General features: G+C 37.6%; 1 protein-coding gene, 1 long non-coding RNA gene and 1 pseudogene across 18 annotated transcripts in view; 1 reads left to right on the forward strand and 2 right to left on the reverse strand.

Moving 5' to 3' along the window:
* LOC105484741 (protein phosphatase 1 regulatory subunit 12B) overlaps positions 1-27,979 on the forward strand; it is a 238,801-nt gene that overhangs the window by 173,483 nt on the left and 37,339 nt on the right. Inside the window, exon 20 of one of the 17 annotated variants that reach the window (XR_011612764.1) lies at positions 14,158-14,385. The exons of 14 other annotated variants lie outside the window; for them this stretch is intronic. Coding sequence is in view for 2 of the 3 variants with exons in the window: in XM_071078097.1 (XP_070934198.1) it covers positions 7,385-7,651 (267 nt within the window). In the remaining variant the exon portion in view is untranslated. Of the gene's footprint in view, positions 1-7,384; positions 7,882-12,211; positions 14,386-27,979 lie in introns of those variants that run through there. 2 more of the 17 variants (XM_071078097.1, XM_011746660.3) reach the window with 2 other exon arrangements.
* Positions 1,436-1,553, reverse strand: LOC112427278 (small nucleolar RNA SNORA70; annotated as a pseudogene).
* On the reverse strand, positions 25,113-27,950 carry LOC112427222 (uncharacterized). Its single transcript, XR_003018720.2, has 3 exons — positions 27,814-27,950; positions 25,692-25,771; positions 25,113-25,238 (listed from the first exon to the last, which is right to left on the reverse strand). It is a non-coding gene; the product is annotated as an uncharacterized lncRNA (long non-coding RNA).

Consider the following 27,979-nt stretch of genomic DNA (forward strand, 5'->3'; position numbering starts at 1 on the left):
ATTTTTTGTAGTTTTAGGAGAGACAGGCTTTTGCCATGTTGACCAGGCTCATCTCAAACTCCTGGCCTCGGGTAATCCTCCCACCTCGGCCTTCCAGAGTGCTGGGATCACAGGGGTGAGCTACCGCACCGTGCCGGAAAAGGGTGTTTTTTAAGCTACATGTTTGCTCCTGAGAATGATCCCAATGGAGAACAACAGCAACAACAAAAGATGATGTAGGAGGAAGAATGGAGAGCTGCTGTAATGAGGTCCTTGAGTAGGGTCTAGAGTACAAGTTGAAGGATTTGACTTCAAATAGAAGCATGTTAGGTTCATCAATGGTAACAAGTGAGAAGATGGTAAATGGTGGTTAAATGTGGTGATAGTCTGTGGAAGTTCTTTTCTAATTGCTTCAATTTTCTTAGTGAAATAGAAAGCAAGACCAGCAGCCAAGAAAGAATATGAGGAAGGAAGTGATAGGTGTTTGAGTTAAAAGGGAAAGGGGTGAAGTATTTATCTAGGAAAGTAAATGGAGTAGAGAAGTATCTGTGTGTGCATTAGAGTCCACTAAAGGTTCAAAGTAATGAATTTAAATTGAGACCAATGAGCATGGTTGGTTTTTTTTTTTTTTCAGCCACATTTAGTTGCACAGGTGCAGGTGTGGAGTAGGCAGAAAATTTGATTTAAACAAGGTTGTAGTTTTGCCAAGCACTATGAGGGGAGAGAGGGGTGAGTGATGATAATAATGATAAATCATGGAATGTAAGCTCGATAAAGAGTAGAGTGAAGGAACATCAAGTGCATGAGAGATAGTGGAGATTCCATGAGGTTGAATGAGTTCAGGGTCACCCTAGTAGAAAGAATAAGCTGGAAAGATGGGATCTGGAGATACAGAATTGAGATTATGGAGGGGTTATAGTTTTTTTGTAATGGCAACAAAAAGTTAACTGGAGAAGAAAAGAACACTTCTGAAAAGTATAAACTTCCTTGTAGATACTGCATGGGTAAGGAGGTAATTATAATGAGAAATACAAAATATTTAGAGTTAAACAACAATGAGATTACTTCACATTAGATCTTGTAGAGTAGCTAAAGAGAGAAAGCTATAACCTTAAATACATGTTTAAGGTTAAAAATTTTGAATAAGTGAAAATAAATGAGCTAAGCTTTAAACTCAAGAAGTTGAAAACAGAGTAAGCCCAAATTAAGTAGAAGGAATGAAATAAAGATAAAAGCAGAAATTAATGAACAGAAAACAGAATAGCAGTAGAATAGTGTTAATACCAGAAGCTGATTCTTTGAAAAGATATAAAATTCAATAAACCTTTTTATTTTGCAATGTCCACCTTGACTGCAGTGTTCTAGGACTCAAAGGCATCTTATATGCTAGTCTGGGGCCTGGGATGCAAACAAAAACAGATCAGAGGCAGTTATTTTGGCAACAACAGGGAGAGGGAAAAGTCTTCAAGGTCCCTTAAAGCAACACGTATAACAATTGAGCTGCATACATAACCCGGGAATCTACTTTTTCCAGCCACTGCACACTGAGCCCCATTAGGGAGGTTAAGATGCAGTAAATCTTTGACAAGCTGAACTAGAGAAAAACTAGGTGTGGGCCGGGCGCGGTGGCTCACGCCTGTAATCCTAGCACTTTGGGAGGCCGAGGCGGGCGGATCACAAGGTCAGGAGATCGAGACCACGGTGAAACCCCGTCTCTACTAAAAATACAAAAAATTAGCCGGGCGCGGTAGTGGGCGCCTATAGTCCCAGCTACTCAGGAGGCTGAGGCAGGAGAATGGCGTGAACCCGGGAGGCAGAACTTGCAGTGAGCCGAGATCGCGCCACTGCACTCCAGCCTGGGGGACACAGCGAGACTCCGTCTCAAAAAAAACAAACAAACAAACAAACAAAAAAAAACTAGGTGTGAACAAATAGTATTAGGAAGAGAAATAGGGACAAAGTTAAGATAAACGTATTTAAAATATAAGATTATTTTGAGCAACTTTATGACAATAAGCTTGAAAACCTGATTTAAGTGAATACCCTTCTGGGAAAATATAAAATATCAAAATGACTTAGGAAGAAATGGCAAAACAAAGAAGTCCAGTAACCTTTAAAGAAATTTAATCATACTTCACCACCACCTCCCCAACCTGCTGCCAAAGACACCAAGCCTAGAGTAATTTGGGGGATGAATTTCATCAAACTGTCAAGGAACGAGTATAATAATACTTGTCTTACATAAGCTGCTTCAGAGAATAAAAAGAAGGAAGCCAAAATCTAGATTGTTTTGCCTCCAACTTGTTTAGTAACAACAAAAAGAGGCTAAGAACTGAGGCAAAGAAAAACCAAAATAAAGTCTGAATACTTCCCACAAACAGCATTAGAAAAATACATTTGATAATACCCAGGTGGTACAGGTTTTAAGGATTGGACCTTTGACTTTGTGCTCATCCTTCTGTGTGGATCAGCTTTGCTCTTTGATTCCAGTTATTTTAGTTCCAGTTGTAATGATGGGTTTTGGACACACTCAGTCTGTATTATGACCAACAGCATATATTTGTAAGATAGCTAGGTCACTAATAGTCTGTGGCATGGAAAAATTTTTGTTTTAATATGGTGCTAACTAAGCATACAGAGGTTGACTCTGTAACTTTAACTCCAGCAACACACTGTTATCACCACCCACACTGACCAGCCTAGTTAGTAACATCATATGTGGTATCATACAAACTACTTAGAACCATGCCTGGGACACTCAGCTGTTAGCTCTTACATGCCCTTTGTGCTCAAAGAGAACAATTTGTGGTTGTATGCCAGTCAACTCAGTCATCATGGAGCTTAGTTGTTTACTGTATTGCATGCTAAGCAGTAGACTCTAGGAATCTAATTAATTTGATTCTCACATTGGTCCTGTTTGCCACAAACATTGCCATGCCTCATGAACCTCACAAGTTGTTGTGTTTCTTAGAACAGTGCATATGTAGTTCTTATACTCTGCAACAGTGTTTGCCTCAGCATAATTGTGTTTATGTGGAATTGCATTGGCATTGCAATGTGAGAATGACAGAGTTGATAGGACCATTAATGTGTATACCCTGGGAATTATTTCCCTCATCCCCATAGCTGGCTGAAGAAACTTTATTTCTGAGTTATTATGTAGGGACTGAAAGGTTTTTGATTTTTTTTTGGTTGTTTTTTTTTTTTACATGTATGTACAGACTGTTTTTTACCTACAGTGAGCAAAAATAATCTGGACAAAAAAATAATGCTCTCCCTGTTTTTTCTTTCAAACGTATATATATATTTGAAATCTTAGGCATGGGAAAAAACTTTTATGTCATCTTCAGAGCTACAGCCATATTTTTTAGCTAGGACCAAATCTTAAATCTCTCCTGACAGGACCCTAATGAAGGGGACAAAGTGATCTCCAGTGGAAATGTGAAAGGCATAAAAACGAAAAGTTCGATATCTGGAGGATTCAGATGACACAAAGGAAAATAAGTTGAGGATAAAGGAAATGAGAGGATAAACCTGGTAGTACAATGACATCTTTCATCTTCAACTATTTTAAAGTATTTTTACCTGAAAACATGAAGATAAAGTGTGTATAGATGACACATAGACAACTGATAAATGAATAAACATTTACACTGTATATGTCAGAAGTATCTGCAAAGCAAAAATGGTGCATGTCAGTTCATTGTTGACCAGGAAGAGTCTTTTGTATACTCTTCCAGGATCTATGTTATTTAAAAAAAAAAAAAAGAAGAAGAAGTAGTTAGATGTTAAGTTTGGGAGTATTTTTAGTAAACCCAGATGAACAGAGCAGCTTTTATTTCTGGATCAACTGCAAATTCACAACTCTGAAGACTAGTTGAAATGTTTAAAGTTCTAGATGAATCATACATAGATTGCTTTTCTTAGGGCTTTTTCCTTAAAACTCTGCAGTTAACTAAAAATGGGAAATAATTATTTTTCTTAACACCTGATGGACCATTCACCCTCATTTATAGGCTTTAAAGAAAACTAACAAAATATTTTTTAAAATCAAGTTGATGACAATTTAAAAACTTACATAGAATTTCTGAACCTTCTTTAAGTTATAGGTTACATTTTCAAGAAACTGATCGTTATCAAACATGTGAGCTTAAATTTAAGTATGTTGCTACCAGGCAGTAATATGTTTTGCCTGGCATACAGATTATAAGCACAACTTAACTATCATAGATACCTTTGAGAACTGAATGGATTTATTTATTTTAAAAGTTATTCTATAATTAATTCCATACCTTTCTCCTCCATACCTTTCTCCTTAAGTCTTTAAAACACCTTTCTTGACATAAAATTTCTGTATGACTACACATATTTAAATTGTAATATCTGATTAATTTGAGGAAACTATCTCCCCAATTCTCCCTAACTCTTAACTGCACTAAATATTTATAGTCTTAACAAAAATTTCAGATAAATCATATGCTTTAAAGCTACTTATTCAGTGTTTAACTGACACTATATAGAACCCTTTTGCTACTTTTAAGCTAATCAAAAAATATATAATATACCCTGTTACTGCTTCTAATCAGTTCAAGCATTTTTTTTTTCTCATCAAGGTGCTGTGAGCATTTGGCAGGGTAATTCTTCACTATGTGGGTCTATTTCCAGAATAGCAAGCATTCAGCATCCCTCAGCCTGGCATTTGAAACACCAATAGCACTCTCCAATCATTGTGCCAATCAGTGTCCCCACATATTTTCAAAAGCTCTTGTGATAAGTGTTGCCCCTTCCCCTCCCTGTGACAAACCTCTGCCCCTTATACCTTTACTGATGTTTCTAGCCTATATGGCCTACAAAAAAAGTGTGAAGGGGGAGAAGCTATGTTGTTCACATTAAAAAGAGGTAGGTTTTCATTTCTGCTTTTTGTAAGCCATTGCTAAAATTAAATTTAATTTCAAAATATTAAACTCATGAACCAATTCTAGGACAGGTTTGCAGAATGATTTTCTTAAAGGACCTTTATAACCTCTTACCCTTAAATGAGTTTCTGAGACTTAAACATTCATGACACTAGGGAATGATTATTTAAATATATGGGAACAAGATTGGGAACATTTTGTCGGCTAGTAAGTTATTGTGAGCTCCATGCTGTGCAACTTGTAGATCCTGTCTTGCTTTGCCTCTCTGTTGCTGCCTTGTACTCCAAAATAGCACCATCTCTTCCCCCTACTCCTAGCAACCCACTAGAGTATGCATAAGCCTTTAGTGGATATATTTTGTTGGTCTGATTTTTAGCTTTTTTTGCTTGTTCACAAAGTGTCAAAGGCCCTTTATTACACTGAAAGAATTGCGTGACTTTTCTGTATTCTGCATTTCCTTACAAGTGGAATGAAGGCTGACTCTTTAAAGTCATTTTAGATGATTACCATCACAAAAGGAGAAGTGATGGTAAGTGATTCATTTTGTGGTAAAGTCCCTAATATGTCTCCCTCACTCAGGAGCATCTGTACAGGAGTCAACATTAAATGTGCGTTATCATTATTGGTCTTTTCCATCACCCCCAAAAGGGGAGGATTTTCACATCACATAAATTAAAACAGGATTGAGATGGAAAAATCAAAAGAGAAGAAATGACTAAGAACCTCCTATTTCCTTTAGAACTTCTTATTTCCTGCCCCCAAGTAACATTTGTGGCCCTTCTAAGTACCCAGTAATAAAACATCCCTATAAAAGCGTAGAGTAGTAAATGAAGCTGTTATGAATTCTAGACTATCTTCCAACTTGGCTGTGTGCTATTGATGGTCTCCTTTAAAAACAAATTGTTTGTTTAGTATGAGATCAAAATTATTTATATAAAAATATATGGAAGAGTAGGGCTTGATATTAATTTTAACAGTATGGAGATCTTTGTAGTGATACAAATTTTGAGATTTCCTATAATCTCTTTGAAGACACCAATCATGTCTTAACAGAACTTTGTATATCCCTATCCCTAATAGTACCTTGCATAGAATAAGAACTTAATAGTTGTTAGTTGATGGAAGAAAAGTATCAGTTGAAAATAAAAATATTTTCTTTGGATCTTATATTCATAAATGGACTGAAAATGACTGCCCTGTTCCAAAAGGAGGAGCAGAGAACTTAAACTGTACTTCTTAACTGGTAATACTTGACTCATCACCTTCTTACCTAAATCTGAACTAAAATACTGTGTGTTGTACCTACTCAGAAGTTTATAAAACTAACCTACCAAAAAATTGCTTAGAGGAAGAGGCAGAGACATTTTTGAAAGACTAGGTAATGTCCACCTAACTATTGATATCCTTTGGGCCTTGAAGGATCTTGTGGTTTTGTTACCAGGAAGGTAGTTCAGTCTGGACCCCAAGAAAGAGTTCTTAGATCTCACGCGAGAAAGAATTCAGGGCAAGTCCCTAGAGTAAAGTGAAAGCAACTTTATTTAGAAAGTGAAGGAATAAAAGAATGACTACTCCATAGACAGAGCAGCCCAAAGGGCTGCTGGTTTTATGGTTACTTCTTGATCACATGCTAAACAAGGGATGGATTATTCATGAGTTTTCCAGGAGAGAGGTGGTCAATTTCCAGAACTGAGGGTTCCTCCCCTTTTTAGACCATATAGGGTAACTTCTTGATGTTGCCATGACATTTGTAAACTGTCTTGTCACTGGTGGAAGTGTCTCTTAGCATGCTGATGTATTATAATTAGTGTATAATAGTCATGAGGACGACCAGAGGTCACTCTCGTCACCATCTTAGTTTTGGTGGGTTTTGGCTGGCTTCTTTATCGCAACCTGTTTTATCAGCAAGGTCTTTGTGAGCTGTATCTTGTGCCAACCTCCTATCTCATCCTGTGACTGAGAATGCCTTAACCTCTTGGGAATGCAGCCTAGTAAGTCTCAACCTTATTTACCCAGCCCCCATTCAAGATGGAGTGCCTCTGGTTCAAATACCTTTGACAAAAACATACCTATACCTTAGTCTACTATGTGTAATGCATTCCAGCATTTGCTATTCTGTTTATTCACTTTTTATTGATCTGGTTATGGCCACTAAATTGATTCATAACCTAACAATGAGTTTCATTGTACCTTTAGCTCAAGTGACTACCTGCTTCCATTAGCAAACCCAATTCTTTGGTGAACATATAATCTTAGAGTCCTCTGTAATGAGAGACTATCTTTCAAAAGTTGTTAGGAATTAAAAAAGAAAGTCACTTCCTTATGCCCCTTTCTCACTGTAGTGAGATGAAAAAACTCTGTTTTTTTTTAAACACTGTTAAACTTATAGAAATATTTCAAGAATAGATTAAAGAATTGCTGTATATCCTTTATGTAGAGATCACATTCACTTTTTTTTTTTTTTGAGATGGAGTTCCACTTTTGTTTTCCAGGCTGGAGTGCAATGGCGTGATCTCGGCTCACCGCAACCTCTGCCTCCCAGGTTCAAGCGATTCTCCTGCCTCAGCCTCCTGAGTAGCTGGTATTATAGGCATGCGCCACCATGCCCCACTAATTTTGTATTTTTAGTAGAGATGGGGTTTCTCCATGTTGGTCAGGCTGGTCTCGAACTCCCGACCTCAGGTGATCTGCCCGCCTTGGCCTCCCAAAGTGCTGGGATTACAGGCGCGACACATTCACATTTTTACCAGTTGTCCTAATAAAGTCCATTGGAGCAGACAGATCCAATCCAGGATCACTATTTATACCCAATTTTTGTGTATCTCTAGTTAGACTTTCCTCGACTTATATGACCTTGTTTTTTTTGTTTTGTTTTGTTTTGTTTTATGTTGCCCAGGCTGAAGTGCAGTAGTGTGATCTTAGTTCACTGCATCCTCTGCCTCTTGTGCTCAGAGGATCCTCCCACCTCAGCATCTTGAGTAGCTGGGACTACAGGTGGGCGCCACCTTGCCTTGCTAATTTTGGATTTTTTGTTTTGTTTTGTTTGTTTGTTTGTTTGTTTGTTTGTTTGTTTGTTTGATAGAGATGGGGTTTTGTGACATTGCCCAGGCTAATCTTGAACGCCTGGGCTCAAGAGATTTGCTTTCCTTAGCCTCCCAAAGTGCTGAGATTACAGACATGAGCCATCACGCCTGGCCGACCTTGGTATTTTTGAAGATAGCAGGCCAGTCATATATGTCCCTCAGTTTAGGTTTATCCAATGTTTTCTCATGATTAGACCCAGTTTATGCATTTTTGGCCACAATGTCATAGAAGTGATACTATACTCTTCTCATTTCATGCTATCAGTTTGTCATGTTACTAGTGGTCTTGTCTTTGATCGCTGAATTGAGATGACATCTGCCAGGTTTCTCCATGGTAGTTAGTTTTTCCTCCTTTGTGATTAGTAAATGTTGTGTGATGTGATACTTTGAGATTATGTAAACTCCAATTTCTCCTCTACTTTTACCCACTACTTTGAATATCATTAATACTTCTTTCTTGGATTGATTTTACAGTCATGGTTGCCAAATGGTAATTTTTCTAACTTTATTACTCCTTCTATATTTATTAGTAGGCATATTGTAAGCAAGAACCTGTTCTCCTCCCATTTATTCTTTTCATTCATTTATTTATATCAATGTCTACTCAGGGGTTCCTAGTCAGTGGGTTATAATTCGTTGCTATCATTATTCATTTTGATGCTCTTATTATCCCAGGTTTGGCTTTTTAAGCAGGCTTCTGTGTCCTTATGTCATATCATTTAAGTGTTGTTTGAGAACTTTCTCACCTTCTAGCACAAGATATCGGGCTCATTTTGTTTCCTTGCCCCAGCTCTGGAATTAGCCATTTCTCCAGGGAGCCCTGTTCCTCTTAGTAGAAAGTGGCATTTAGAAACAATAATCTGGGCACTAGGCATGCTAAATGCTGCTGGAGTGTTGCTCTTCCCAGGCCCCTTTCAGTGGACAGAGCTAGGAAAGACATATGTATGGATGCATTTGCTTAATATACACGTATGTTTACATCTTTATTTCTTTATCTATCTATATTGAAAATCATAAGTTCATACCAATACCTTCAATTCCTACATACCAACATAGGGTTCTTTCTAGCTTTCCTTTTTTTTTTTTTTTTTTTGTATTTATGCCTGCCTTCTCCAACAATGAGAAACCTAGTTGCCATTTTCAATATGTTTACTTATTTGCTCAATCCCTTGTGTAAAGCCAATCCTCTAACTAAACCCAAGTAGACCAGGCTACTGCCTCACCACTGTACCCTCCTCTTATTGCCAGGGCTTTGCCTTCTAAGAAATAAGGAAAGTTGGGAAGAGGTAAGGAGAAAGATAGGTAGAGATAAGTTTTTTCTTAAAGCATTTGAAAAGGAGATTCTGACGTCTTTTTCAGTAACCTTTTACATAATCACAAGGAAAATAAGTGCATAGAATATAAAAATTGATATTTAAGCTCTTTGCTTCAGGGTTTCATTTAGATTCTTACATATATTTTATACATGCATGTGCGTGTTAACCAAGCATTTTTTGTGATAATGACCATGTATTGAACATAACCACATGCTAGGCACTGTGATGGATGATTTTGTGTGTGTGTGTGTGTGTGTGTGTGTATGTGTGTCCTAAACCATATAACAATTCTGTAAATAAGCATCCTTATCACTATTTTGGGTGATGAACCAAATAAGATTCAATAAGGCTGAAGAACTTGATCATACCAGTCAGTTAAGCAGGGGTTAGAATTTCAACCCAGGATATCTGACCTCAAATCCATACCCTTCCCAAACCATGTGTACTATACTGTGCTATATTGCTAACATTGGAAATCATCACTGGGGAGCATTTTATCCAACATCACCCTTAAACCATGCCATTTAGGATTTTTCAATTTAAAAAATAAAAAGAGGAAAAAGTAGAAATTACTTAACTGGTTCATTAATTTCTTCCTTTACTAACTTTTGGGAGAATTGAATCAATGAGAGTCAATGATTAGGATTCACATCATGAGGCATTTTATTGGCTTATTCACACATTAGATGTGTCCCATCTCAAAAACAAACATATGCAGTTCTTCTGTTTGATAGTTCTTATATTTTTTGGAAACTCTGTTGAGCTGACTACCTGGGGCTCTTAATTCAGTTATAATAACACCCTAAAGTTTATAGACTTTTTTCCTCCCTCTTTTTTACCCACAAGAAATAAAATAGATGAACTCAACATCCTATCCTGCTTATCTGGAATGAGTTATTTTCTAAACAAGTGGCTGTTTGCAAAGCTCATCCTGTAGAAGTCTGTGGTCAAGAATATTTCCATTCAGTTCTTGTTTTCACAGGGGAATTAATGTCTTTTGAGTCAGCAAGGAACAATAAATGCTTGTTGGCTGTGTTGAAAAAAAATTAAATCTACAAAAAGACAAATGAAGAAAAAAAGAGCTTACATTCAGCTTTCTGGAGAATTTATCTATGTTCCTCTGTATATATGATGTGTTCCTACAAGTGTCTCAAATACCCAGAATTTTACTGAAGGATTTGAATTGGTAAATCTTTTCAGATCTGTTTTTACTTTACTTTAATCAACCAAAGTTTATTCTTCAGGCAGTTGTGTTTTGCTCCCCTTTTATTGGCTGTGTGCCTTTGGCCAAGACACTTAACCTTTCAGAACTTCACTTTCTTCATCTGTAAGATAGTAATATAGTCACAAGTCCCTTAACGACAGGGATACATTCTGAGAAATGAGTTGTTAGGCAATTTCGTCCCTGAGCAAACATCAAAGAGTGAATTTAATACAAACCTAGATGGTACAGCCTACTATACACCTCGGCTATTTGGTAGAGCCTATTGCTCCTAGGCTACAAACCTGTACAGCATGTTACTATATTGAGTACTGTAGAGCTGGAACATGATAAGTATTTGTGTGTCTAAACGGAGAAAAGGTATTATAAAAATACTGTGTAAAGGATTAAAAATGATATACCTGTATAGGGCACTTACCATGAATGCACCTTACAGGACTGGAAGTTGCTTTGGGTGAGTCAGTGAGCAAGTGGTGAGTGAAGGCCTAGGGCATTACTGTGCACAACTATAGACTATTAACACTGTATACTTAGGTTATACTAAAGTTATAAAAAAGTTTTTTCTTTCTTCAATAATAAATAACCTTAGCTTACTATACTTTTTTTACTTTATACATTTTTAAAATTTTTTAACATTTTGACCCTTTTGCAGTAATACTTAGCTTAAAACACAAACACATTATACAGGTCTACAAAAATATTTCTTTATATTCTTAATCTATAAGCTTTTATCTGTTTTTTTCTTTTTAACTTTAAAACTTTCTTGTTAAAAACTAAGACACACACATGTTAACTTAGGCCTATGCAGGGTCAGAATTATCAGTATCACTGTCTTTCACTTCCATATCTTATCCCATTGGAAGGTCTTCATGCATGGAGCTGTCACTTCCTATCATAACAATGCCTTCTTCAGAATATCTCCTGAAGAACCTGCCTAAGGCAGTTTTACAGTTAACTTTTATATATATAAGTAGAAGGAGAAGTACACTCTAAAATAATGACTAAAAATTTGGTATAGTAAATACCGGGTGATAAGAATTTTTCAGTTCCATTATAGTCTTATGCAGCCACCATTGTATATGTGGTTTGTTGACCGAAACATCAGTTATGTAAGGCATGACTGTATGGTGGTATACTTTTCAGTGTGGTTGAGAGGATCAGGTGAGATAATATATGTTAAAACACTTCATAAAATATAAAAGAGTTTGTTATTGTTACTACTTTCTAGAAGTGGAAGTAAGATAGAGGTAAAAAAAAGACAGAGAGGCCAGTTTGGAGTAAAAGAGGTTTACATCCCTCTCTAATTGCCAGGGAGTGTGAAATCACTATATGAACCTTACAGAAACAGGTCAGGAAACTGTGTCTGATCAAGTTGTTCTTGCCATGTCTTTAAAGAATAATGTAAACCGGTGAGTTTCATTCACCATAATAAAAAAGTATCACTAAGCTTTCCCTAGCCAATCATGCTACCAAGCATGGGAATGTTAGTATTTAGGTTTACAACAGTATTTCTTTAAGTGAAAAGATCTAATGGAGACTCACCTTATCTGATGAGATTAGTTATATAAGCTATATCCTTAATATACATCATATAAGATCTGAATTCCCAAGATAATTGGCCCTTTTTTTTTTTTTTTTTTTTGTTCTTGTTGCCCAGGCTGGAGTGCAATGGCACGATCTCGGCTCACTGCAACCTCTGCCTCAATGTTTCAAGCAATTCTCCTGCCTCAGCCTCCCGAGTAGCTGGGACTACAGGTGCCCCACATGACACCTGGCTAATTTTTTGTATTTTTAGTAGAGACAGGGTTTCACTATGTTGGTCAGGCTGGTCTCGAAATCCTGACCTCATGTGATCCACCCACCTCAGCCTCCCAAAATGCTGGGATTATAGGCATGAGCCACTGCGCCTGGCAACAGTTGGCCTTTGAGACATAGTGTATTCTGGTTTATGATAGAATTGATCAGTCTTCTTAAGGAAGACTAAATAATTTCCAGGACCCCTAATAAAGGGGTTCTGATTCATTCCCAACCTAAAAGAATGAGTTTGTAAAACTCTTTTCAACCTATATTCCTCAGACCAACTTCCAAGTAGCTGATCACTTCCCTTGATTTAATTTCACAAAATTGATCCCAGGAATAAAGAAGTTGTCAAAGCAATTAGAGGGAAAAGAATAGCATGTTGAGAAAGTTTGAAGTAAAAAGTATAAATTTCATGTGAAAAAAGGGAAAGCAGGATAGAGTTTCCAAGAGTCCAGAGAAAAGAGAGTTGTTACTTCGGGGATAAACCTGTTGGATTAGAAAGCATTTGGCCTAGAAATTTTGGTTAGTGTAGTGGTAACAACAGAGTGCAAAAGATTAAATTTTAGATGTTTCTTCCAGGTCAAATCCGAAAATCCTTCAACACTATGCAAATAAATTCCTCTCTTTTTAATTTCATTTTCCTGTACTTCTGAGTCCTGTAGTCTTGCAGTTGCACTACTGTCTATTTTCTCTCTTCATTTCTGACCCTTCTTTCTTTTCCCTCGCCTTTATACCCCTTTCCATTGTCATTTTCCCTGATTGTGGCATCTTAGGAAACTCTGGTAAGCTTTATACTTACAGATCCAGCCAGTAAGGTCTGTAATGGACAGAGAACTTTCTTTGCAGTGAGCCAGAGCTTCGGTTTGCTTCCTCATGGTGCAACAGGAATGGCATCTCATTAAAATGGAACATTAAAGGCCTGGAGGTGCTTTGACTAATTTTTCTGTCTGAGCGTTGTTACTTAAGAGATCTAGAAGTTGAAAAATCCCCCTTCTCATAGTATTCAGAGCAATCAGTTTTAGAGACTTCTGCCTTCTCTGAGGCAGGGCACACTGGAAGGTTGGTGAAGTTTGCCCCTCAGCATGCCCCCAAAGAGCCTCCCTTTATTCCTAGAAGCTGGCAGGCTTTCTTTTCCTCCTACAAGTGGCAACCCGAATTCTGAGTTGAAAGTGAATCTTTGCCCTTGGCTCCTCTCCAGCATTCCTCACTGAGCGAATAGGGATTTGGAATGTCAGAAAATAGAAGAGGGGAGGGGAAAAGATGTGTGTATGACTGTGAGTGTTTATATGTAAAAGCAGCTTCGTCTGGGAGGACTTAGGGAAACTTGACTTCCTCAGACTGCTTCCTTCTTATAAACTCTTGGTTCCTTATTTATCATTTTTTTTTGTTTTTGTTTTTTAAGTTGTTTGACCTGATTTTATCATAGTAGTTCCAAATGTCTTACAGTCCAGTGGAGTCAAGCTAAGGAAAGACAGCATGATTTCCACAGGATTTGTATTTCTTCCCTCTGGATAAAGTGATAGTAGTTGTTCCCAGACTCGCTGTCGGCAGGATCCAAGGTCGTCTTTCCTCTGGAATTTAATCTGGTGTCATCAGGAACCTAGACTCAGGTTTTATTGGAGAGCAAGCCTCAATAAGAAGTGTCCTTTGAGGAGAATCAAGGACTCAATCTAGGCATAAAAGGTGTTGCTCAGCACAATACCCTCTACGGTAAGCTACCAGTCCTGAGAACCTGTGGTCAAAACTGAATTGAAAATATTGATGGAACTCAGACTCTGTGGAACTGGGGACTGGTTCAGAGCTCAAGACTATAATTTACAGGGCTGCTTTTATCCTTTATTTAGTTCTATCCAAAGTCATCTTGCATCAACTCAAAAGGAGAGATTCTGTGAGGGTAACCTACAGGGGAAATTTCCCAGCTTTGTGTGAAGAATCCAGTGGTTGAGTGTCTATCTGCATCCTGAGGAACCATGTCCTCTTTATATACCCGAAGTAAAGAATTCACTCGGAATAGGAAATCTCAGTCTGATTCTCCCCCAGCATCTCCTTCCCCGACTGCCAAGACACTCCGAGTAAGCAGCATTTTTTATTTACATATGTTCATAGATGGGTCAAAGGTAGAGGATGTGTGTGTGTATGTGTGTATATATATATATAACTTGGGGCGTTAGGTTTAGAGCAAAGGGATTTCAGAGCATATGGGAATCGGTACAGGAAAAAAGAAAATTTGCAAGTAAGGACCCTGTAAGCTTCTCTGCAAGGGGTTATGGTTCATAATACTTAATACAGTCTTAAGTAAAAGCAGACTTAAATATGTCAGGCTGTAGTTTCTGCCTTTTAGCTTTTAACTATCAATTGTAAACTGCTTGACAGTAAGATTTTACAGTCCTTATCACTTTATCTTACGAGGCTTTTCTTAATTTCTACGGCTATTTTAGTCACTGCCTTTCTTGTGTTTTATGGATCAATACTATGTTTCAAGAGAAAAACCTCCGAAATGGCCACAAAACTATATACATTAAACTTCAGTTGTGAAAGTTCCGTGGTGTATTTGTGTGTGTATGTATGTATGTGAGGTAGAGTATGCCTTTGCCTATTTTGTATGTCTGTCTGTGAGAAAGACCAAAATGAGCAAGGAGTTATGACCACTTGAAACTTTACTCCTTAATCACCAAGTACCTTCAGGAAATTTCTTGCTTAAAAGCCCAAGAACTAACTAACTGTTGGCCATTGACAACTACTTCTATGGAGGTATTTGTGACGTCCTAGGTAGAACAATTTGAGACTTTTCTCCATTTTCTCTAATGAATGTCTCAATGAAGTGATTTGCATATGGGCATTTGCATCTAATTTAGTGTCTTCCCCTGTGGGAAGCTGACAAAAGCAAGAACTGCTACCAATAGCAAGTGACGAGAAGTTCTGATGGGCATATTAGGTAGCAGGCCATATAGCAGTTACTTTTTCGGGAACTAGATTGTGCTTTGCTGTATATACAGAGTAAGAAGAAGGATGGCCATAGCTTCCTTATTTAGGGAGCTACAGGGAGAAAATTTGCAAGAAGCCTGGATAGATTAGTGTGGGGTTGTTTTTTTGTTTGTTTGTTTTGTTTTTCAATTATTTTGTATCCATTTTCAATGTCTGTCTTACCAGTATCAATTACCATGTAGTAGAATTTGTAATTCTGTTGGTCTAAGACCTCAGCTAAGGATGAGAATACCAAAGGATATTGTTACAAAGTTATTTTATTCACAAGTTTTTGTGAGAGCACCAAGAGGGGCTCCAATATATATGTTACTGTCATCGAGTTCCAGGAGTGTCTCTTCAACATGTAGACTGGTACCTTTTTTTCCCAAGGAGCCACAGAATGCTTTCACCCCACTAGCTATTGGGTATTCTTTGGTGGCTACCAATCGAGGTCCACAAAACTGGACACTTTACTTCAGTTAGTGTTTATCTTTGCTCCCTTCCCTCATATACTCAGTAGTACCTTTAGTTGTAAAGAGCCCCCTATTAATGTCTCTTCACCACTATAACCAAAGCTCCCAGAGCAATGTGGTGAGCAACCAACAATTACCTGTTTGGTGACCTTCCCCCATTTTCCCTTTCTGTTTTTCCTTTGCTTTCTTAGAGTTAGGTACTGCTTTCATCTTGTCTCACTTCTAACAGCTGCCATCCAACCTCCCTACCCTTGTTTCACAACCCCTCATTCCTGCCTTTTAGACAGAGGTCACAGTGGGAGAAAATCTGAATTATAGGAAACTAAAACATAGATGGCTTAATAAGAGACTGCTTCCCAATATTAGTGGTCACTGGATGTGGATTCCTACAATAGCATCAACTTACTCTAACCAACTTCCAGTGTCCAAATGGCTTGAGACTATGTTAAAGAGAATGTTGATTTTCATATACCACTCATGTTCCATTATGTTGCTTATGTCTTTAACGTCAGAGTGAAAGATATGCAAGACTCATTTGGTGGCTGCTGACACTAAGGACTGGTTATAAAATTATAAAATGAAGATTTCATCTCTTAAGATCTCCCTAGCCTAGTTCATTTTCTCTCATGTCCAACTAATTAGGCTACTCTTTAAAAACTGATTTTGATTGTTCTTTAACAACTGGTTTTGTGATGGTGTTCTTGTGCTCATATGCCTTTTGATACCTGGTTGTAACTGGCTGATCCTTAGCCACCCTGAAAGGTGGGTATTGCTATCCCTATTTTACATATGAGGAAACTGAGATACACAGAAAAGAAGTGGCTTGCCCAGCATTGCTCAACTAGTAAGCAGCAGAGCCTTGATTAAAGCACCGCGCTCGGTGACTCTAAAACCCCATATTCGCAGCAACATTGGCGTACATCTCAAATATATTTGAAGGTCAAGTTTAAGAACATGCTAGGGCAAATATGACAGTTAAAAGCTTACGTAGCTGTGGGAGTCCAAAATTTATCCTTGATGGAGACACAGGAAACCGAAATTGCAGGAAGGAGGAAAGCTGTATTTATAGGCCAAGGGAGGGAATTGACAGGCCATAACTGAATCTCCTGTGCCTGGTTCTCAAATCCCAGTCATTTGAGACCACGTCATCTGGGACCATGGAGCCCTCAGAGCCTGAGATCTTGCGGGCTTCAGGGTCTTCATACTTCTCTTTAAAGTGGAAATGCTTGAGTCTTTACAGTAGAGATACTGGGGAGTTTCTGTGTGCATTTCAGAGTTCAGTGCATTTAAGAGTTAAGGACAGCTCTCTTAACTGTGCTCTTTCAAACTTCTTTGACTTGTTTGTATACATACATACAGTTTCTTCTAGAGATGGCACAGAGTTACAGAGGGACAGCCCCTGATCCAACATTCTTCAAAACAGAGGATTGAAATTTCAGCCAGCATTTAAAAGTTTGATTCTTTTTTGAGTGTTGTTAACAGGGCTAAATAGTAAATGCCCCCATATAAGGAAAATATCCTTAGAGAGAATTTTAAAATAATAGCTATTCACATGGAGAGAATATTTTGGACACCATACCCTTCGTCAAATGTTCAAGAAGTAGTAAAGGCAAACTATAAACTGTAAGTCAAACAGGTTATTATTTTTAACTTGAGAAAACAAAAGGCAGGATGATTTTTCAGTGACTAGAAAACAAACTTTTATCATATACCTTTACTTTTAAACTAGTAACAGCAGCTGATACTTTTCATAGTTCAGTGTTTCTATACTCAGTAAACCTATGACTCTTTTAAATAATATAAAAATCTAATGTTTGCCTTGAGATTATGTGTAGGGAGTATACCAATATACTCCCTAATGAAAAATCACTCATATGTGGAAGGTAATGCATGTTCTCACCAGCCAAGAAGATTTTTGTTTACCTTCTCTAGTTTGTATTTTGAAAATAATAAATATTTTTAATTCTCTGAACACAAAATTATGCTATTAAACATGGTTTTTTAAAATATACATCCCGGCTGGGCGCAGTGGCTCACACCTGTAATCCCAGCACTTTGGAAGGCTGAAGCCTTATGGACCACGAGGTCAGGAGTTCGAGACGAGCCTGGCCAACATAGTGAAACCCCATCTCTACTAAAAACACAAAAACTTAGCTGGGCATGGTGGCGGGCACCTGTTATCCCTTATCCCAGCTTCTCGGGAGGCTGAGGCAGGAGAATCGCTTGAACTCGGAAGGCAGGGGTTGCAGTGAGCCAAGACTGCACCATTGCATTCCAGCCTGGGCAACAAGAGCAAAACTCCATCAATAAATAAATAAATAAACAAACAAACAAACAAACGCATCCCTCTTCCTCACTAGAGAGAATTTCATCCATCCTTTTGGCATGCCTTCACTCGCTCCTACCGACACTAAGAATGACTATTATAAGTGGTATGCTCCTAATATTGCTGTTTTGGTCTCTTTTAATCCTAAATAATGAAATAATTTTTTTTACTGCTACTTTTGGCTTTCATATGAAGTTTCCATTAGTTCAGCATCTTTTTGTGTCTAAAAGTTGAGGAGTTCCCTTAGTAACAGCTCTGATCATCTCTGATTTGTTAGGAAAGGCGGAAAAACTTCCAGATTCACTTGCATTTCTAATGGGAACCACACCAGGTAGATATTGATGAGTATTTGAAAGCTCAGTCTCTTTTCTCATACTGTGAAACAACCCTAATATAAGATGCTGGGTTCATACAATTAGTAGTAAAACTTTCTTTTGACAGTAATTTTACAATGTTAAAAAAAATTATTTTTCTTAGTCTTTGTAGTTAAAGAAAAAATTCTGAACTACAAATACAGTAGACACTTCTAGCTCTTGATTTTTAATCACTGTGTTATATTATTGGGTCTAACATTTATAAATTCTGTAAATTAGGAACTACTCAATTTAGATGATTTTGCATTTTTAAATCATCCTAAAAGTAAGAGCCAGGTAATCTTTGGTCAATATTCTCAAATTTTTATTATTTGCTAATTTAAAATTTTTTTGATACAGGGCATAGTTAAAGGAAACAAATACTAGAGGATGTCCAAATTGTAGTGCTTATCTGATATTTATTATATTGAATAAATCTTGAAGTAAGTGGGTCATCACATGAACCCTGGGAATCTTTTAATTAGGCACATTTTCATTGTGTTGGTATTTGTTATAATAGGATTTAACCTGCATTTATAAAGCAAGATCAGTAGCATGTTCCCATTTAGTCTGGACTGCTATTCCTTCAGTTCTAACATCTCAATTTTTTAAAATGACAAAGAAAAACAAAAAAAACCCAAAGATTTTACATAATATTTTTCAGTCAACCGTTAATGTACATAAAGGGAACATTTAATCCATTAGCTTTGTTTTATAACCAGTCCTACAAACTAATTAGGGTACATTTGGTAAATAATTGAATGATAAAGTATTGTTGCCTTCTTGAGAGCTTGTCTACATAGCAACTTTAGTTAGCAGGCTGGAGGCATTCTGCCTCTTTGCCTTCCAGACTGTCAGTGTTGATAATTATTTTTTGCATGTGCTTTGTGCCCTCCTCTGACAAGTACCAAACATTTATTTAGCATATTATCGTATCCTGTATACATCCAACACTTCATCTGATGCACTACCAATCTGGAATCCATTTTTACTCCACTTTATAATCCATTGTCATGGAATGAGAAACACTTGGTTGAACAATGCTAATTAGGAGTACAATCTGTTAACCATTTTTTTCTGCCTATTTAAAACCATGAATGTATTCTTTTGGGGGGGGGTTTTATTTCACTCAAGGAAAATCAATAGCAGTAATTGTTCAGCCCAAGGAATCTTCCTAGAACAGTAAAACCTGTGGGAATAAAAGTAGCTTTCTCATTTGGACCCATTACACGAATTCTAGGTAGAGAGTGGCCTAGTTCACTCATATTCTACGTAGAGCTGGAGGAGATGGCATCTGAAGTCTTGGTTTGTTGACCAGAGAGACTGGGAGCTTCGAAGGCATCAGCTCCCTTTCCTGCAAGCAGTGTCCTGCCCTTCTACTCTAATTTTTAGTTTCATGATAAATGTGTATCAAAGCCACCTGCCCTATTGTGAATCCTCCCACATTTTATGAGTGTCTGCTTTGTAGTAGGCTTTATACTGGACACCGGAATTCATAAATGAAAGACACAGTTCCTGCCCTCAAAGGATTGGCAGTCTAATTGGGGAGATTAAGAAAATCAAGAATTAGAACACCAGGGAGGTGAATTTTCTAATAAAGACATAGGTTCAGGGTGTTTTAGATCAGCCATGTGGTTAATACACTAGCCTGATATTTGGAGAACAATAGAAGCTAGATGGACAAAGAAGAAGGAAACAGTACATTACAAAGGTAGAAAAAGAATATGAGAACATAATGGCATTATTCTGAGAGCTGCATATCGGTGTGGCTAGAACGAAAGATATATTTAGAAATGTAATAAGAAATGAGGCAGGAGGCTTAGCAAACCCAGGTCATGTGAGGCTTAGTATGTAATTTTGAGGATTTGGGGAGTTATCCTGTGGATAAAGAATAAAGGAATGAAGATTTGAAGTAAAGTTGCTGTGCTCAGAATTGCATATTAGAGAATAACTTTGGCAGCTGTGGAAGCTGGATTGGGAGGGAGGGTCAGGATGTGATCAGGTCATTGGCCCTTGATTGCAGTATTCCAGGTGAGAAATGTTAAGGGCCTGGGCAGAGATTTTTTTCTGGGAAGTACAGAGAAGCATTCAGTTGTTTAGAAGGTAGAATTGACAAGACACGGACTGATAGAATGGGGATAAGGATGAGCCTGAGATAGGGCAGAGTCAGGAGTGACTACCAGGTCTCTGGTTTAGGTGACTGGTTAGAAAATTGTATGATAAGGGTCAGGTGCAGGGGCTCACACCTGTAATTCCAGCATTTTGGGAGGCAGAGATGGGAGGATTGCTTAAGCCCAAGAGTTTGAGACCAGCCTGGGCAATGGAGTAAGACTTGTCTCTTCAAAAAATTGTAAAACTAGCCAGGTATTGTGGCATGTGCCTATACTCTTAGCTACTTGGGAGGCTGAAGTGGGAGGATAGCTTGAGCTCAGGAGGTCGAGGTTTCAGTGCGCCATGATTGCACTACTGTACTCCAACCTGGGCAACAGAACGAGACCCTGTCTCAAAAAGAAAAAAAAATAGTGTGACAAAATTGAGTTGGCAAACACAGGAGGCTAAATGCTGTTGAGTGGGGAAATGGTTTCACTTTTTAATATGTTGAATTAGAGGTACTTTGGGACATTCAGATAGTGATTTCCAGAAAGTAGTTGGTCTGACACTTAGAAAATTATGGGCTAAAAATACTGATATTTGTGATTGAAGCCCTAAGAGTGGTGAGCTTGTCTAAGGAGTAGATGTAACATAAGGAAGGGCTGAGAGTAAACCTTGAGAGGAGTAACCACAAGCAGATAAGAGATATGTTTCTTTTTCTAATGGTTCTTTCCTATTCCATCACCACTGGAATCACATGCAGGAAAACAGCAGGTCTTGTATCTGGTTTCTTTGTTCAGAGGTATTGTGGTCAAACTTATGTTACGGTGATAAGTTTCAGTTCTCAAAGGATTCAGAAATTTAGATTAGTTAAGGGTCAATTGGTTATGAGTTTTGTGTTGGGTTCTAGTTTTGTTTTCAGTACCTAACCAGCTGTGTGACAAGGGATTATTTTTAAAGTTTGGAATAGTTCCTATTCAGCATTGGTTTTTAATTTCTTTTCTTAATCTGATAATATTTGGGTGAGCTGGCAATTCATTACAGTAAGAAGACCAAAGGGAAACAATCAGAGTTAGCTTTCATCAGCTTTTTATTTCTTTTAAGCCTCTTTTTTTATTCCATTCTCGACCTGGTTATCATGCAGTTGGTGATGGTTATCCACAACTGGGATGTTAGTTCTCATAACAGTTCCAAAATCCAACAGCCTTCTTTGGTTACACAGCATGGAAAGAGTTCTACCAGTGACATGATTAGATAAAGATACTGAAAGTGTGTCTAGACTTTAACCCTTCATAGTTCATTATGAAAGCAGCGTTTTCATATGGGAGTTGTGCATAAAATTGCAAGTGGCTATTTTAAAAGTTGTAAAAAGTTAAATATTCTAGATTTGAATAAAATTGTAAAATATGTGGGAGTGTATTACAGCATTTTAAAAAATGTTTTGCGTTGATTTCCAAAATCAACTTTACATGGTTGGTTGTCTGAAAGGACATATATCCATCCAGACAGTAAAATAATGACCTTAAATGTTTGTAGATTAGAAAGGGAAGTAGGAATTAGCCTGGATAATCAAAATCTACAAATAATCAAAACCCTTTGAGTGCTGAGGAATTTATTTGAGCTTATTCCTCTTGCAGCCAACAAGCATTGGGAGAACCAAAAGACCAAAGAGGGACAAGAGAGAGAACAGAAAAAAATAGGGAGAACTGTAGTAATATCAATAGCTAACATTTATTGAATATTTACTCTTCGTCAGTGCTGTACCAAGCACGTACATGTATTGTCTTATTTAATACATTCGATAACCATAAACACCAAGTACCATTTTCTCATTTTAATGACAAGGACACTGAACAGAGAAGTTAAGTAATCATGTAAGATCACATAGTAAATGTTGGAGCCAGCAGTCTGGATCAAGAGCCTCAGCCTTAACCAGTAAGGGGTGTAGCTGTTCCAGTGAAACTACTGTCTTTTCTTTAAATAGCTCCTAGATTGTTACCGGTATCCCTGACTATTGAATCTGACTTGGAAAGAGAGATGGCGACAACAAAAGCTATCTCAAGGAAAAATGTAACAGAATAACAGGAACAGACAAACCTAGATTAGTAAAAAGTCAGAATTTTTTCTTTTTCTTTTTCTTTTCTTTTCTTTTTTTTTTTTGGAGACAGGGTCTCGCTCTGTCACCCAGGCTGGAGTGCAGTAGCACCATCATGGCTCACTGCAGCCTCAAACTCCTGTTCCTTCCATTATCTCCTTGCCGAAAATATCTAGTCAGTATCGGTCTCTCCCTTTCCTAACTACCCCTTTTTATTTACTGCATGTACTAGATGGTCTAACATTTGATTGCATTTAATCAATTACTTTCTTGAATTACACTCTTATTTGTTTTATGAGTGTGCGTATTTTACCTCCACAAAGAAGAGCTCTTTGAGATCAAAGAGCCATGTCTTAGATTCTGTAATTGTCGATTTTACTTCTCTAAGTACTACTCACAAGGCTGGGCACATACAGGTGCTTAATGTAAATACAGGGAATAAATGCTGCTGCCTGAGATTTGATCTCTCTGCTCCTATCCCATTTAGCCATCTGGAAAGAACTGAGAGGCCACACACTTGCGAATCTTATTTCTAACATGAAGGCTAACCATAGATCTTCCCAAGTCAATTCAGATTCCTGTTTATTGCAATTTGCTAGTATATCTGTCGCTCCAAAATATGTGAGTTAATATTTTGGTTTTTGTGGGAATCAAAAGAGAAAAAGCCTGTGGAAGCTACTCAGAAATAAAAAGTTCCACCCTATGTTACTTAGGTCCCAAGTATTAATATTTATTTCCTCATGAAATGTGAGGTCTGGAGAGCCTCACTAATTCGTTTGTAAAAGTTTTGATTCACAGCCTAGTAAATAAAATTAAAGTGACTGCTACCCAAACAGGCTGCTGGACTGTGACATTTACCATATGAAAAAATCCATCTCTTCCCAGGCTTCATGGAAAGCTTACTTCCTAAAGAGGTATAATGGTGGTCCGTAACGTCATCTATTGAAGAGCCTTGACAGACTAGTGGGGAGAGACCTGGAATCTCAATTAGAGAAATGGAGTAAAACTCAAACAGTGGGATTTAAGGCCTAAATAAGGACTTTTAAAATGTACGATGCACTCTATGCTGTATTCTAACAATATTTTGAGGGACTGATCAGGCTTCTTTTCTCAGGTGTTCACTGAGGCTATGTTTTTTTTTAAAACCATCTTAATGTATTTCATAGTTTCAGATGGCCATACACATCTGTGTGAACCTAAAACTCCAAGCTATGCGGAAAGTAAATATAGATATTAAATGTAAGAAATGTGACGCATGTGCTAGAGCCACACAAGTTTTAGAGCTCCTCATTCCCCTGTTGGTCATTTTCATCCCGTATAGTACACAGCATGTGAAAGGCTAGATGGAAAATATGCCTGAGCCTGCAAATGCGTTTATGAATCACAAGAGTTTATAAATTATAAATATAAAATGGTTTGCCTTAGATATTTTATGGAGGCCTTAGTATATCCATATATTTCCTTCTACAATGAGTGCATTTTATGAGTTCCCAAAAGATCCAGAAATTCTTCAGAAGCTGGGAATATTCACAAAAGGGAGGTACAGGTCTGCATAGATGCTGAGAGCTTTAAAATTCTAATAATATTAGGTAGCGCAATAGAGACAACAAAAGATGAGTCTATTTCTATCATTTAATGAACTTAATGGTTTTTCTTTTAAAATATAGTGACATGTACTGCAATATGTGAGGTAACATTACATGATATCATTTTTACATGCCTTAAATTGATAGGGTAGTCACAATCTGGCATATGAGATTTTTCAGAAATATTTATAATATGAACTGAATGTAAGTACTATATTTGACTATTTTAACTTTTTGTTCTATATGTATTAAGTAGTTGGTAAAGACAAATCAAGACATATAATATGATGAAGACATATGTGATTTAATACTTGCTTTTAAAAGTTAATGTGTCCGTGGAAGTGTGCTCTCTTACACATATGTATAGCAGGTCACATGGACACCTGTTTTTTCCCTGTATAAGACAGTGCTTTTGATATTGCCCTGATTCTGAATGTATGCAATCACCTAGTGCAGCTGAGAGGCCGTGTACTGTGGATGTTTCTTTTAGGATATTACAGATAAATTTGACCATTTTTTTTAAGGGAGATCCTTGTGATAGTTGGAATTTCTAAAATGCCTCCCCAAAATGTCCTCGCCTAATCTCTATAACCCACGTGTATGACAAGATAGCTCTCCCATGATTGTTATGTTACATAGCACAGTTGACCTTAAGTTAGGGAGGTTTTCCTGGGTGGGCCTGAGCTAATCACATGAGCCTGGAAAGGCAGAGAGCCTTCTCAGCAGATGATGGAATGGGAAGCCAGAGAAATGTGAAGTGCGAAAAGAACTCAATGCTTCATTGCTGGTTTGAAAATCAGAAGGGCCATGTGAAAAGGAATGTAGGAGCTTCTGCAAGCAGTAAGCAGCCAGTACCCTGAAAGGCAGTGGGTATCTGAAACCCCACAGGACTGGATTCCTGCCAACAACCTGGATGAGCTTGAAGCAGATTCTTCCCCAGATGCTCCTGATAAAAGCCAGCAGCAGACTCCTTGATTTCAGACCATTGAGAACTTGAGGGAACCCAGCAGAACTGTGCAGACTTCTGACCTACAAAACTGTGAGATAATAAATGGGTTTTTAAGCCACTAAATTTTGTTTTGGCAGCAATAGGAAACTAATGAAATTGAAAATTTGATGGTATTAATTTTTTTGATGTAGAAAAACAGCATAGGCCTCATTATCATTGTCCTCTACTGTCACATCTTTGCATAAATCTTGGAAGTTCTTGTTCCACCCTCACATTTATTTCCAGATTATGCAGGATCCCCAGATAAATTACTAGAACAGTTCAGGCTTCACTTCAAAGTTAGAAACTGGTAGATTCTCTTTATTTCAAGTTTCCTAAGAATCTTGTCTGTTTGAATTATGAAGAAATATTTTCCCTTAAGATAGAAGGCTGGAAAACTTTAGTCTCTCTTGGACGTATGTATGAAACCAGAATGATTCTTAAAAGTTACAAAATTATACTATTTTGCAATTAACTCAGACCGTGATTAGGTTTGCAGTACCTCTGAAAATTTGAAGGGTCCTTGCTGCAGCCACACTCACATCATTGGCTTGTTCATCATCAGTCAATATTCTGAGAACACTGAAGGGAAAGAAGATGGTTCTCTGTAGGCCGTCCCAGAATAGCTCAAATTGTTTCCCCTGGCTCAGCTAGTACACAAGAACATAATATAAAATGTTCCTTCTGCTTAGTCCCTCTTTGGGAGAAAATGTAAATAGAAGTTTTTTCCCATCACTGTGGGGTCAAGCCATGACTCCAAAAGGAACATGAGTTAAACCAGTTTCAGCCTTGGCAGCAGACATGTGACTTGGTCTCATTCCTTTCCCTTGGGCCCAGCTTTCCTGAGCCACAATTTTATTTTAAACTTGGTAGAAGGAGTTTGGTTTTAATTATGTGCCTTCCTGAACTCCTGATAACTTTCAAGTTGAAAGCTTTTGTGGGGATTTTTCTAAGCCAGTCTCTGGTGTTTTAAGGGCCCTATACATTTCACAAATGAAAACCAGTCTGGTTTCTGTCCCTTTCTAAGATTGCCATCTGAATTAATGATGATCTTCATTCTGTTCTTTTATTAGAAACAGGTCCAAGCAATGAGATTATTATGGGAGAATTTCAAGAGGTATGAAAGGAAGAAGTCTGCTTCTTAGTTTTGGGACATTTTTAAAACTATGGTCTATCTAGCTCATCATTCTTTTTACCTCTACTCTCTGTATTCATATTGGTTTCTGAGCAGCTTTTAGTCTCTTCTCCAGAGTCTCATTCACATTATCTGTTGTCCCCAGTAGGACCATAAAAGCTGTGAAAGTAATTCCTTCTTTGAACAGTCTATCTAGTTCAGACACACCAGACAGTCTCATTTTAGTGGCCATGATTTGTCTTCAGTAGAAGGTAGAGCAAAACAATCTTTAACAAAAATACTTATAGAAGTTCTAAGACTTCCAGATTAGAGCATACAGCATAATAAATTTGTGAATTAACCTACCAATTAGAGAAAAGATTCATGCCTTTTCTAAAATATATGATATCATCATGTGCAGATAAGCTATTCAGACTCTACTTACAGAGTAGACTAACTTCTGTTTTTGAGAAGAGAGAGGGAGTGTACAGAGGAGAGAGAATGGAAGGATGGGACCATTGCCAGAGCATAGATAAGATGAGTCCACATTCCTAGCCTCTAAAGGATCATTGATTTGGCTGGAGTCCCTTGGCCCTGTGTTCTAGGACTTCCCCTTATTTCCTGCCCACTCAGCTGACCTCTTAGAATCCTCTTCTCTGGGAGAAGCTTCAGTGTTCATTTCCCTACCCTATGTTTTGCTTGCCTCTTCTGATGTCACTTCCTGGCTCACTGTTCCCCTGAGATTACTTAGGCAAACTCCCACTCTGTCTTATCTCCTCTAGATTTACTCAGTAGTCTCCCTGCAGGATTGGCAGTCAGCTTTCTTGAATGAAGTCGTGTTAGCCTAACAGTTGATTTGATCTGTGCTTAGTTTGAATGACAGGAGGATGAAGAGAAAAAATTAAAGTTAAGTCTTCTGCATCAATCCAGCCACTCTGCTTCTTTACCCAAGAAACCCCAACTTCTCTCTCCCTAAATCCAACTAGTGTTTTTCATCAAACCCCGGATTATCTAGGGTATCAAGAAGCCAAGCAAAACAATAGTTTCTAGAGGTATTCCACCAGTGAAAATTAGGAAGTATGATCTAAAAACCCAAGCCATTTTATCAGAATTGGGGGAATTAAACATTAAACCCTATATACTTTTAAGCTATCTTGCCTTACTCTTTTTAGGCTAAAAACCTGAAAGGAAACCATTTCAATTACAATGAGAATAATTCACCCTTAGAAGTCCAGTTTTCTTCCTTTTTTGAAATAATATTGTTTGTATTAAGGTAACTGTGTTTCCTCTGCTGCATCCAAATCTCACTAATCTCTGAGGTTTTAGGAGGTTTATATGCTCTCCTTTAATTGGTAGGGTTGATTTTCCTAGGACATTGCTAAGGTTAGCCCCTGAAGGCAATAATATTTAAAAAAAAAAAAAAAAAAAAAAGGATTCCACATAGCTCCAAAAGTCTGGTAAAAGCTGGAGGGAGTTAGAGGTAGTGAGGAAAGATCGAGGATTAACTCACAAGCTCTGTTTTCTCTAATATCTGGATCTAGGTAAATTGTCTACCACCTTGTCTGCTGGATCACTCATCACCTACACATTTTATAAAAGGTTACCCAAAAGTAAATTGTTAACAAGGGATGTTAACAAGCCTTTAAAAGCTAATAAACAACAGACTATGATGTTTG

The sequence above is a fragment of the Macaca nemestrina genome, chromosome 1 (genome assembly GCF_043159975.1).
Source record: "Macaca nemestrina isolate mMacNem1 chromosome 1, mMacNem.hap1, whole genome shotgun sequence".
In the NCBI taxonomy this organism is placed as follows: Eukaryota; Metazoa; Chordata; class Mammalia; order Primates; family Cercopithecidae; genus Macaca; species Macaca nemestrina.